At 41.2% G+C, this 12,930-nt stretch overlaps 1 protein-coding gene across 1 annotated transcript in view; it reads left to right on the plus strand.

Moving 5' to 3' along the window:
- Positions 1–12,930, plus strand: part of acbd6 (acyl-CoA binding domain containing 6) — a 36,915-nt gene that overhangs the window by 12,772 nt on the left and 11,213 nt on the right. Inside the window, exon 6 of the mRNA XM_074635354.1 lies at positions 1,668–1,757. Within this exon, the coding sequence (XP_074491455.1) occupies positions 1,668–1,757 (90 nt within the window). The remainder of the gene's footprint in view (positions 1–1,667; positions 1,758–12,930) is intronic.

Genomic DNA, 12,930 nt, shown 5'->3' on the forward strand with positions numbered 1-12,930 from the left:
AATAATAGTTAGTTGCAGCCCCAACATTACTGCATGTTGGCATCTTTCAAACGTGCGACACACTTGCATCCTTTTTTGCATACTTGCCTACACTACATACTTAACGTTTCATACTAACTCAAACATGCAAAACCACAAGTGTGTATCGGGGCACAGCCAAGAAGAGAGGACAGAGAGAAGAAGACACTTACATACATTTAGAATTTTTTGACCAGGTGTGCATGTTGTGTTTCTGGTTAGAGATGTTCCTTCCTTTACCACAGTAACTGCTAATCTTTCCGTACAACAGTGTCGTCCTTTTCAAAAGAGCAGAATGGAGGCTTTTACTTATCTGCCCACTTGAGCAGAGAGTGCTTCACATTTATCACCTGTGGTTTTCCTTCCTGGATGGGACTATATCAGCCCTAATCACAACAGACCCTTCTTAATGGCCTAACTGGCTGGCCCGAACTCTGAATGTTTCTGTTAATGGTGTTTTCTCTGCTTTGAATGCTGCACTTATTCTATCTGACACATTCAATGTTTTATTAATCACTGCAACTCACCAAAAAGCCCACTTAATTTGTGTGTGTGTGCAGTATCCCATTGGAAGTAGTAAACTCCGGTCTTCAGCAGGCAGCAGAAACACCTGGAAGAGAGCAGGAAAGAGAGAGAGTGAGTGAAATAAAGAGAGAGAGCAACTTATTGGTATTCTGGCGCGGCTCATAAGTATCCATTTTAACATGCAGCCACGGTGATCAATATGATTTAAGCAACAGAATTGAACTTGGAGAGTTTGCTTTACCTAATTGGCCTCACTGAAAAATGAGCTTGCGTGGTTTTATTAGAACAAGGATCTTGGACCTAAGGAGTAGATTGTGTGTGTGTATGTATCTATGTGAGATAGGGGGTTGCTGGTCAGGGGGTTGCTCTTGTTTTGTGCACAGCGTCCCATCAATCAAGCTTTACAGACTGTGTGCAGGTTACTGCGATTTGTCCGTGAGCCCTCCTCAGTCTGTGCTTGAACCACCTTACTGCTCTTCTTTGCACACACGTTATGCACCAACACAAACAGACACACGCACACACACGCACACACACACACACACACATGTCATCACTCTGTCCAAAGATGATTATGGACCTGAGGCCCAAAGGCTCTGAGTTCTGAATGGTCGTGCATAATTTATTTTGTCTGAAAGCAAAGAAACGGATTGAAGTGGAAGTTAACTCTAAGGAGAATAATGAGGAGGAGGAGGAGGAGGAGGAGGAAGCCAATTTAAACATACCAGTGGTGGTAAATGCTGAGTTGTACTTTCAAACTTTTTTACATGCCATTTAACCCCCCCTCTTAGTCGATAAGTCGTCTAATCGGTCGTTTTGGTCTTCGTCAACTAAGATTTCTTGAGTCAATTAGTCATTTATGCTTTTTCATGCTGAATGTCTTATTTCTAATAAACATGTGTGCACATCTCTGGTAAACACAAGATTTAAAGTGGTGCTTTTGTGTGATTCTTTGTGGAGAAACTCAGTTTTACAGATCTGTCGATTTAAATCAACTTATCAATTAGTCGACAAATTCATATGAGTGTTAGACGACTAAGAATTTCTTTGGTTTAGGACAGCCCTAATTTAAAGTACGCCAGTTCCTACAGCAGTAATCATCTGATGTGTGTTTGTGTCTGCAGGGCCGGGTTCTCCTGCACTGGGCCTGTGACAGAGGACACAAGGAGCTGGTTTCTGTATTACTGCAGCACAAAGCGGACATCAACAGTCAGGTGAGCAGCATCTGTTTCTCTTTCTACGATAATTAATCAGTAAACAAATGAGAGGACGCCAAACAAGGTTCTCTTGATTGAAATTGTGGGATGACCCGGGCTGCCTCCACTTAGTCGACTAATTGGTTGTTTTGGTCTTAGTCGACCAAATTAGTCAGTTTTAGGCTTTTTTTTCATGCTGAATGATTCCAAGAAACTTTCTGAGCATATTTCTAATAAACACAAGATGTAAAGTGGTGCTTTTGTTGATTCTTTGAGGAGAAACTCAGTTTTACAGAGCTGTTGATTAAATCAACTAATCGATTACTCAACAATATTGCATGAGTGTTAATTGAATTTCTTTGGTCAAGGACAGCCCTAAGAGCGACTTTTTATAAAGTATTTAACCAGAATGTCTCATTTGAAGTTATCGGCATTAGAGAACAGTCCCGCCTCCGACTTCAGGCTGTTTTATATCCTAGTTACTGTTTTATTTTTCAGATTACATTTCTCATTTTTAACAAACATTTGTTTTGTTAGCATTCAACAGCTGCAGCTCCTACGAGTTTTGACCTGTGTTCTCCTGTATGGACTGGAAACACCAGTATTGTTTCAGCTTTTCAAAAAGATCGATGAAAGAAAGCCTCTATGGGGAAATACATTGTGGAGCAGCGACTTGCCCAGAACTGGAACGGGACTTCAGATCTCTATTACGTTATTAGATTATACCTCTATCATTGCATAAATTACTGAGCTTGAGAGCTTGAGCCAGGGACACTTATTTTAGGTGGTGGAAGAACATAAATGTTCATGCAGTGCAAAGTTTTTTCAATAACAATACTTTAATGTGATGTGATGCAACATTTGCTTGCTCCAGGACTTGAGTCTAGCGGCTCTATTTTGTTCTAGAAGTCAGTACAGAGTATGAAGATGTGTGTTTGAGTGTATAATAGATGGATTTAGGGTGTTGTATGAAAGGAAAGTCACAGGAGCCTTCTCATTCCTTCTAACACTGCTATGCACACATGTACATGTGGCAAGGCAAATAGTGACATCTCCAGCATCCCCATTGCCTGTCTCTTTTCTCTCTCCATCCCTTCCAGAAGGTCACCTTTAATTCACTTTGTGCCACAGACAAATCCCCCAGGGCTTTAGCAGACAGAGTTAGCCGGTAGCTAGCCTAGTGTTTAGCCTCGCCGAGGTTTAGCAGCATCCAGGAGGCTTTAGCTTTTGGCGGTAAGCTGGCTCAGCTGCACATCGGAGAAATTACTCCTCTTCCCTGCCCGGCGGCACGACACAATGCAGTTCACCATCGGGGCTGCACACTGAGGCTTTAACTGTAAGGCCGAATCAATTGGAAGTAATCAGGCAAATTGTTTTACGTTGCACAACCCACATAATCAGGACATTTCACAAATGACTTTCTCTTTTGTGGTCATGCATGGCCCCTTTTTGTTTCAAATGCTCGCAGCCAGGGAGGGGGGGGTGGATTTGTGGCGAACGGTTCATGAAAGACTTAACAGTGGGATAACTACGAGAACACTTCACTAATGATTTAGAGCCATATCAAGATAATAACAGCAGAGGAGGATTGATGTATAGACGGAAGCTTTTGTCCTTTTGGAAGATGTAGATGTATTTACAGTCATGTACCTATCAGTAAAATATAAATTGATATCCCAATGTGCCAAGATTTGTCAGCAGTCAAAGTACATAAATCTTTGGCCAGGTAGTGATAATGGGAGGCTTTTATAGATGGAAATAATACAACTTTTATCTTGAATAATTTGTAGTAGAGCAAACAGAGACACAATTACGTAATCTAGAGACGGGTTCCCAACCAGGGGGGTCACCTATGTTTCACAGGGGGTCCCAAGGCCTTCTTGGGTTTTAGGTTTAAGGCGTGTAATGGTGCCTTTAAATGAAACTCGTGAGCTTGTGTTTACAACATGGGAAGTTGTGTATATACTATGCTTGGTGTTCAAGTGCTTAAAGTTTCAGTAGTCAACAATTTTTTGGCATCATTGAGCAAAAAATCCATAACAACCTTTCACTATATTGTAATTCAAGTGATCTGAGGGAAAACTAGACTTCTGCACCTCCTCATGGCTCTGTTTTCAGGTTCCCGTGACGAGAGACTTTGGCCAATCAAAGGTCATTTCAGAGAGAGAGAGCGTTCCTATTGGCTGTGCTCCGGCTGGTGGGCGGTGCTTGGTATTTCCTCAACTGATCTCAACATGGCTGCCGGGTCACAAACTTTCTCATTTTACAGCTAAACAGTACACTACAAGATGTTTCTGAAGACATTTGAGTGGAGAAATAGGCATTACAGTAACAGAATATTAGTTCACATTTGATCAGCGCTGCCTAGTTTGACCGTTTGATGGGAGTTCATGAGTGATTGAGACAGCAGACTCCAGATCAGCTCCCGTTGGTTGTTTTTCCTGCGGTCTGTGAAATCCTGCAGGTGACATTAGGAGCATCGGAGGACACAGAGGAACATGATTTTTTTCAGATTACCTGTCTCATGCGCTACTGTCAGGATATAGTGACCGTTTTATAAACATAACTTTTTTTAATCATATTTGCTCCATTTCTACCCACTGCTGCTTTAAGTCATGAGAACACCGCTGCTAAGCAACGTCAATATTAACGTTACTGTCGGCGTCTAGAAGCCACAGAGGCTAACAATTTAGCAAGCTGGCAAGTGGGTAACATAATGCAGTAAACACGACAGAGGAAAAAGTTGAGGCTGTCGGGAATATCAACATTTTCCTCAGACATATAAAATTACGAAGAAAAACAATATATGACTAAAATTACAATATATTAACTTATTATGCACCGAAAAATGTACTTCCATGGCCTCCGCCATTTCTGACAACATCAACAAACACGTCTCAAGTCTTGAACTCGGGGCTTTCAGAAACTTTCCACTTACGAGGTAGAGGAGGCGAGACGAGGAGGAAGAGGGGTGTTCATATGGACTTAAGGAACGAGGTAGGGAACGACAGATCTAGAGATTTCAGGTCATTATTTAGTCCTGTTCTGCTTTATAAATGTGCCTTTTTGAGCAAATATGTTTACGCCAAGGAAGGAAAACCTAAAAATAATGTTTCAGAGGGAGCGCAGACATCCTAAATTCATGCATCAGGACCTCATCACCTGCCTGTCTCTCAGGTGTTAGAGGAAGCTGGCCATGGAGACGCCTGAGTATTAAAGACACTGGACCTCTGCAGCAGAGTTACTGGTAGCAGATTTATGAGGTGGCAAAGAGGTGGCTGAGAGAAAAATATAGTCCGCTAAATCATACCACTCTGTCGCAATGCCAAATTATCTCACTATGTAAAGCTTACAGAGCGATACGCTTCTCATTAGAACCTGCTCGAACATCCTTTTGTTTTGTTTTACTTGGGGTTAAGTCGTCGAGGAAAGGAAAAAGGAAGAGGAGAGGGAAAAGGAAAGTTCGTTATATTAGAGAAAGATAAAAACTTGATGGAGCAGCTTTATGTGTCTGTCCTTTTCGCCCTAAGCCCCCGTCACATGAAACAAAGAGTGTTCATGAGAGGAATAGAGGAATGTTTGGGTTGTTTGCAGGCTATTAGAGCGACCAGTAATCTCTCTTGACCTCTACCAACTGCCGAGCAACCAGTAAATAAAGATCAAACATGATTTATGCTTAATTTGTTGATTAAAAAGGGGAGGGGGGACTTTCAGAGTTAAAACAAAAAGTATTATTATTTGCTTGGCAGAGGAGGAAAATCGTTTGAAATTAATCAACTGATTGTTTTAGTGAATTGTTCCCAAACCCTGGTAACCTGCATTAAAGGCTCGTTTGATAGTTAATCCTGGATCAAGGCGGGGAGGGAGGGACTACAATAGGTAGCTCTGTGCGTGTGTGTGTGTGTGTGTGTGTGTGCGCGCACGCTCTGCCACCTGCCAATTGTAGATGAGGCCCCCGGGGTCGGTGCCGTACATTAACCCCCGTCCTCGCGGTATCACTGCTCCCTCAGCTAATACATCCGGAGAAAGTGGGGCACAAACTGTGGGAAAGCCGACAGTAAAACCTCACTTAATGTAATAATGGAAATTAAGGCTTAAACACGGGACGTATAGTGTGTGTGCTAGAATGTATTTAAGAGTATTAATAAGGCCTCAGATTAAGTTTAGGACATTCCATCATATCATGAAAACAGATCCCACAGCACAGATTCATCACTAATTAGGGTTTAGTTTTGTTCAACTATAAGAAGTATAATTGTTTTAAAGACATTACAAATAAGGCAAGATAACAGGCTGCAATGTTTTATGGGCAATGACCAAAATACGTCTCTGTAGCAAAAGCTGACATTGAATGTTGCGTCTTAGTTTCTTAGTTTGATTTACTTTTTCTCCGATCAGATATAATTAATAATAATTTTGCTGTTGTCAAGATAATCTCACTACAAGGTCTGTTTAGTTGCTGTTCTGGAGCTTTCAATCAGATCACATGATCTTCTTCAGCAGATGGAGTTTGTTTGTTTGTGGATGTTTACATTTTTTTCTGCGGACATTTCCACTCTAATTAACTAGACTACATTATTATTATTTTATAGAATTAAACACAGTTGCATTCAAGACATTTTGCTAATTGTGTTAAATAGATTTAAAAAAACAAAAACATGTTTTAATCCTCAAAGAGAGGCTTCAAAAAAGGTGTTTTGATATAGTAACCGAAACCAGCTGTATTACAACCGGTAACAAAAAATGGCAATACCCAGCACAGATTACAAGTAACTGATTCAGTTAAAATGTGTTTTTACAGGTGGTGAAATAGTGGTGAATTATCATTTTTACACTTCCTTTCCCCTCGTTTCAAGTCTTTATGCTAATCTAAGCTAACCGTCTGCTGGCTATTTACCGTACAGAAGTGAGGGCGGTATCAATCTTCTCATCTAATTCTCTACAAGAAAGCATTTTCCCCACAACGTTGAACTTTTCCTTTGAGAAAAACTTAAACGACAAAAATGAAAATGGCTCAGATATTTGGTGATTGTTTGTTTCCGTTTGTGTGACTAAGAGTTGAGGATTAGGTCCTGTCATTAGTTTAAACATTTGTTTCTGTGTGTTTCCGCTGTCCCTGTGGTCATTCTCTGTCCAGACGGTGTAATCCCACACCGACACAGGTGGAAATCCCACCTGAAACCCTCCTCTAACCCTCCCGACAAGCTGTACGGTTGCCATGGAAATATGCATTTATAGAAGGGACATGCCCATTCATGGGAACTGGAGTCAAAGAGGCAGGGCTTTGGTTCGGAGGTGCTGCAGAGCTACAACAAAGGTCAGGAATGGTCCAGAGTAGATTAATACAATGTGTGGTTCACTGAGAGGGTTAGAGACAGAGAGGGGATTAGAGGAAGGACAGGTGAGATGCAGGTTAACACAACACAAACACAATAGGAAACATTGTTAAGGTTTAAAGTAGGTGATTGGAGGAAAAGGCAGTGCAGGTTTTTTGTCCATGTCTCTCATCCTTTTACTTGACTCATATCTGCTTTTTTCCCCGTCTTTCTGTCTGTCTTCATCTCTCCCCTCTCCTCATCACTCTCCCCTCCCCCCCAAAGCTCCCGTCCCCTTCACTCCATCCCTCCCACGCCTCCGCCTCTACTTTGTATTAAAACAACATGATCCATGAGGCGGGGAGGGCGACTCGCAGCACCGCTAATTCTAATTAATCCAGCGTGGTAGCACGGCCGCGGCAGGCCCCAAGCGCTCCCAGTCTATCAGATAGAAATTCATAACTTAATTGAGGTCAGAGCCTCGAGCCGGCAGAACAAAAGTCTCCAGCCAGGACCAGCTAGATCAATAGTAATAAATATCTGACTGGGCGGCCTACAATTGGTGGCTAGAGAGCACAAAACAAGTCTCATGCACACAGTCTGCATGTAGAACCTGCAGGGATATCTGTTTGTTTGTGTGTGAGGAGTTCAAGTCCGGCAGACTAGCATATCTTATTACATTTACATGTTCTTTCATTTCTTAAATGTACAGTTTTATTATTTTAATTAGATTGTAGAAAGTTATTCTCTTACTGGTATCATGTTTGTCTGCTTGTGTATAAAATAGAGCGAGGGAGCTCTGTGCATACATGATGTATGCACAGATACATGATGTGTGTATGGCTGATTTGTAGTGGCATAGTTTCTGTTAAGGTATGGATCCATTGATTTGATATTGATGTGAGTGGTGTGTGTGTGGACTCGGGCTGTTGATTTATTTATATAATGGAGTAAAACAGTGAATTAACGACTGTGTGAGATCTCAACTGATAAATGTTAACAGATCAGGGAAGAACTTTGGGAATCTTAATAATATAAAGGGATGTTTCCTCTGAATTCATGTACGTTAACCGGCCGGCCTCGCATGCCTTTTTGTGCGTTTTCATGCATGTCAGCGTACCCCACTGGCTATCTCATGGCCGCCGCTCTGCATTGCACTCTTACAGCTGATAACGCCGCCCCGACCGACTGCGCCATTGTTGAAGCACCACCCTCCGGTTCCCCCTCAGGTTAACACCGTTAGCTCTGTCTGCACTGTTGCCATCGTTACTTGTCACTGTTAGGGCTGTTAGCATTGATAGCTGCAAGCCGCCGGCTCAGTAATCTCCATGTTGAGAGCCGTGTGGAGGCAATAGAAATGCTCCCAATCTCGCCTTTAGCACCTTTAAAGGATCCGTATCATAAATGTTTGTATATGTTGTGAATTTATGTTAAAAAATGAAAAGTATTAAAAGATTAAAAACTCAAATATTGACATGTACATCAATACAGACAGACAGATACCAGTTACCTACCAGTTAGTTACAATTAGCATACCACTTAGGTGCCACTTACTGTAGTTACAGTTACCTACTAGTTACCTATGTAGCAGTTACAGTTAGTTACCAGTTAGGGCTACAACAAATCATTATTTTCAATATCGATCAATCTATCGGTTGTTTTATGGATTCATCTTTCCGCCTATAAAACATCAGGTATAATTTGCTTGATTTATCAACCAACAGTCTAAAAACTAAATATATTTAATCCACAAGTTAAAGATTCAAGATTGAAATGACGATGACTCTACTATCAAAATGTTTACACGTTTGTTTAGATTAATCGTCATAAATCACTGACAGTTTGGTAAGATGTACACAAGTTAGTACCTGTCTTGAAGAAAACCGTTGTATCTTGCTAATGAGTTCAATGATCTGGTGTTTCTATAAAATAATGCAGATGTACTTCATGGGAAATGAATGGGAAAAAATATAAAACGTCAGACTGTTGTATAAATATGGACTACAGCCAAATAATTACCAAATAGCACCAGGCTGCTCTTACTCAAAGGAAAAAGTGTGTTTCCTAAATAAGATGTTCATGGTTGTGCCAAATCCCCGGCTCACAAATCACAGAAAATATTCCATTTTAATCAAACTGAACAAATCGTAAGCATTAGCATCTGTTCATGCTCATTTTTCACGAAAAAGCATAGTAAACCTGTATCAATATTTATGACATTTCATATTGAAGTTGCAGCATTCAGCAAAAATTAAATGCTGCAACCTTTTATTGTGGATATTATGCAGCTGTGAGCATTTTAGAGCTCAGCCAGCAAACAAAGAACACTGAACCATCTCGTCTGTGTCCTCTACTGTGGTGTCAACTACTTGTGTGATAGAAACACACACACGCACGCACACACACACACACACACACACACACACACACACGGTGGTTGATTGAAATTCTATGGTGGAGGCATTATTACACGTTTGTATCCCTCCCCTTTCCCAGCACTGCCTCCTATAACTAATGGCTCAGTCAGGCCAGTCATAACAAATATCCAGCAAGATTCGTCATAATTGTGTGTGTGCGGCGCGCATGTGTGTGTGTACGTGTGTTTGTAATTGTGCAACCTATCCCCCAGAATATATAGGGTCTTTAAGAAAGGGAAGTCAGCGAGGTGGGAAAGTCAGAAGACGGAATATATCGAGGATTCGAAGAATAAAAATTGAGAATAAAATAGGGTGGAGGGAGAAATAGAGCAGGTAAACAAAGATACGAGACGGACATATACTGTTTATACCGTAGTGTGTGTCCTTTTCACCTCACTGGGTGTATTAGGACATTATCGACTATCTTACAAATCAGCATGACGTTTTTATGGCAGTATTATATGATAAGACAACAACTTTATACGTCAGGTATTCACTGAATAAGCCCAAAATAGACATTCATATCTGGTTATTTTCGCCACAGTTTCTCAACAGATTCAACTTTTTCCAGAAATGGTATCATGCTATATATTGATACCACAATATCAAATTACATATAGTAGGGCTGGGTGATATGACCAAAATCTTCTATCACACGATATGCACGATTTTGAAAAAATATCTAATTGCGATTATTTTGAATGATATTGCAATTGCGATATGGTTTGCAATATTACAGGGTATGATCATTTTTACATAATTATTCTCATTTTCATTGAAAAACATATTAAAATCCTCCTGCGGTTTGAAAATTGTAGTAGGCCATATTGTGATTTCGATCAAATTCCGATTAATTGTGCAGCCCTAATCACGATATAGGTACTTTCATATTTCAATAATGATATATATCACGATATAGCATGTTTTATGATATTTCAATAAATAAATAGTCTATATGAAATAACCACACGGTAAAGTCTATTTTTGTATACACCTGTGTGAATTAAATACTTGAAAAGTACAGAGCTTTAGTGCAAAACGAACAAAACAGTTTCAAGTGAAATTATAGGGGAAAAAATGTATGAATATTTCCTGCTATACACTGACTACTGTATATTTACATGCACGCACACAAATACAGAGTAATCAGATTAGGACAGTAGTTTATTTAACTACACTGGGGTATTCCCAGAATTCTTAGCAATTCGGAAATTCTGAGAAATTTGAGATTGTATGTGCTTATAATCATCATTTAGACCAGTAGTTCCCAAATCATTTTCCCTCAGATCCCCCCTACTTGTGTCTAAGAAAAGCTGAGGACCCCCCCATATTTTCTGACGTCATCACCCAAATTGTACAAATCCTTGAACAAAACCCTCAATTTGAACAAGGTGTTTCAGTGTATTAAATGACTGTCTTATTTTTATTAAATCAACTGTCTGTAATGAATATAACTCGCCAGCTTAACGCCAACAAACATGGATATTTCGTTAGATAAAAACATGTTGTGAATTTTGGAAATGACTACATCTGTCTTTTTCCAATAAATTTTGACTTTTGGTCTTTACAACGCTCTGGAGTTATTGGAAATGTTGGATCACACGAGTCAGAAACAATCTTACTCAGCCACGGGGCCCGGACCCCATGTTAGGAACCACTGATTTAGGCAACGTAATTGTGCATCACGATATCTCAATATATGATTTCATCACGATACAATTCCATTGAAAGATTATACATTATCATATTGAATTATCACCCAGCCCTAGAGATTTTTGTCCATATTGCCTAACCCTAGCAGAGTAGAAGCAAGACAATAGGCAGGATGACTGTGCACATGCATGTTCCTTTGCATGTGTCCACAGCTTGCAGCATATAAAAAGGTACCCATTTAGCTGGACATAGTGTCCGAGCTACAGTGAGCACCTTCACACACTCTCATGTCTCTACAACAGATTAATAGTGGACTCTGAGACACTCCCACAGTTTAGTGCACACATTAATGCAGATATTTAAAAAAGCCATTCCTTGCTTCCTCTTTATAATAGGCCCACGTGTAATTTATTGCTCCTGCATTTTCCAATGTGTGTGTGCCTTCAGTATGTACCCTTCTGTTAAAGGTAGAGGAATCCGAACACACCTTGTTATACTACACACACATAAAGGCACTACACACACACACCACTTGACGTTTTATACGCCACACTGTAAGCCGCTCTTATAGCATTCATATTTAGTACTTGCCGCACATTAGCTGGACTCGATGAAATGAAAGCTGTTGCCGCGCTGTGTTAAAAGGGGCTATCGGACATAGATACAGTTATGAATCTATAATATGAGCACTCAGAAAAGAGCCAGCGACTTGACAGTAATAGTGCGGCCTAAAGAGCCATTCCAGCAGGTAACAGTCCTCTTTGCCATCATCAGCTGTTGTTTCTTTCTTATTGGCCACTCACTGGGCCTTGCCTACACTCAACTATTTGATTTCCATCGTTCTTAACCGTCCACATAAATTGTCAGGAGCATTAAAGCTGTCCTCGACCGTTTCAGACAGAGGAGGGGGGGAGAGGAGTGAGAGAGTGAGAGCTGGATACAGACAGCGAGGGGAGGGGACGGGGGTGAGGAGAGAGAATAAACAAAGTAAGTGTTTTGCCTTCCATCAGTCTCCCGCAGTACTCAGCTTTATGAGTCCCTCACTCCAAATGCCTCAGCCGCAGCCCCCGCTGCCCGGCCAATTGATTTTCATATTACACTCTTTTATGTATTTATTTATTTCATATATTTCTTTTTAAACATCATCGATGAGACGCAGGAGGACAGACGGGGGCCTCCGGCTGATGTTAATTCCCAGTCTCAACCTCATCCTCCTCTCTGATGGCTTTAATGGAGGCTAAGGTGTCCCACGGGAACAAGCAAGCTCAGCGACACGGGGAGGGGAGGGAAGTGTTGGAGGGGGAAGAAGAGAACAGGGATTTAGAGAAAAAGAGAGGCTTCTTTTGTCTGGTGTGACAGAGAGGCTGGAAAAATCAGGCTATTGTGGGCAAAGGTATGTCCAGCCTTTTAAAGGAGCTTTTACACTCAGATCGAGCTTCAGATACTCTTATTACCCTTTGCTCCAGACACACAGGAGTTGTTTTGAGATGGACGACCTGTGCTGAAGTTAAGGTGTGTCACACTTTTAGGCCTCTTGACAACTCTGACACAATAAATATCTATAATCCCTGGCATCCTCCGGGACCCCCTGTCAGTTCTGAACATGTGAATCATTCAGGATTTCCCCCCAAACTGTGATGTTACTGATGGCAGCTATGGGCGTGAGGGAGAAGGGGGGGGGATCACCTGAAGGACACTCCCAGGAGGTGTGAAGGACGGGGAGTTTGGCGTCAGGCTAATTTGACCGTGGGTTGCAGTGCTCACACGCTGAGTGGCAAGGTTACCTCTTCCTGCTCAGAGAGGAGA

Source organism: Sebastes fasciatus, chromosome 5, assembly GCF_043250625.1.
Source record: "Sebastes fasciatus isolate fSebFas1 chromosome 5, fSebFas1.pri, whole genome shotgun sequence".
Lineage (NCBI taxonomy): Eukaryota > Metazoa > Chordata > Actinopteri > Perciformes > Sebastidae > Sebastes > Sebastes fasciatus.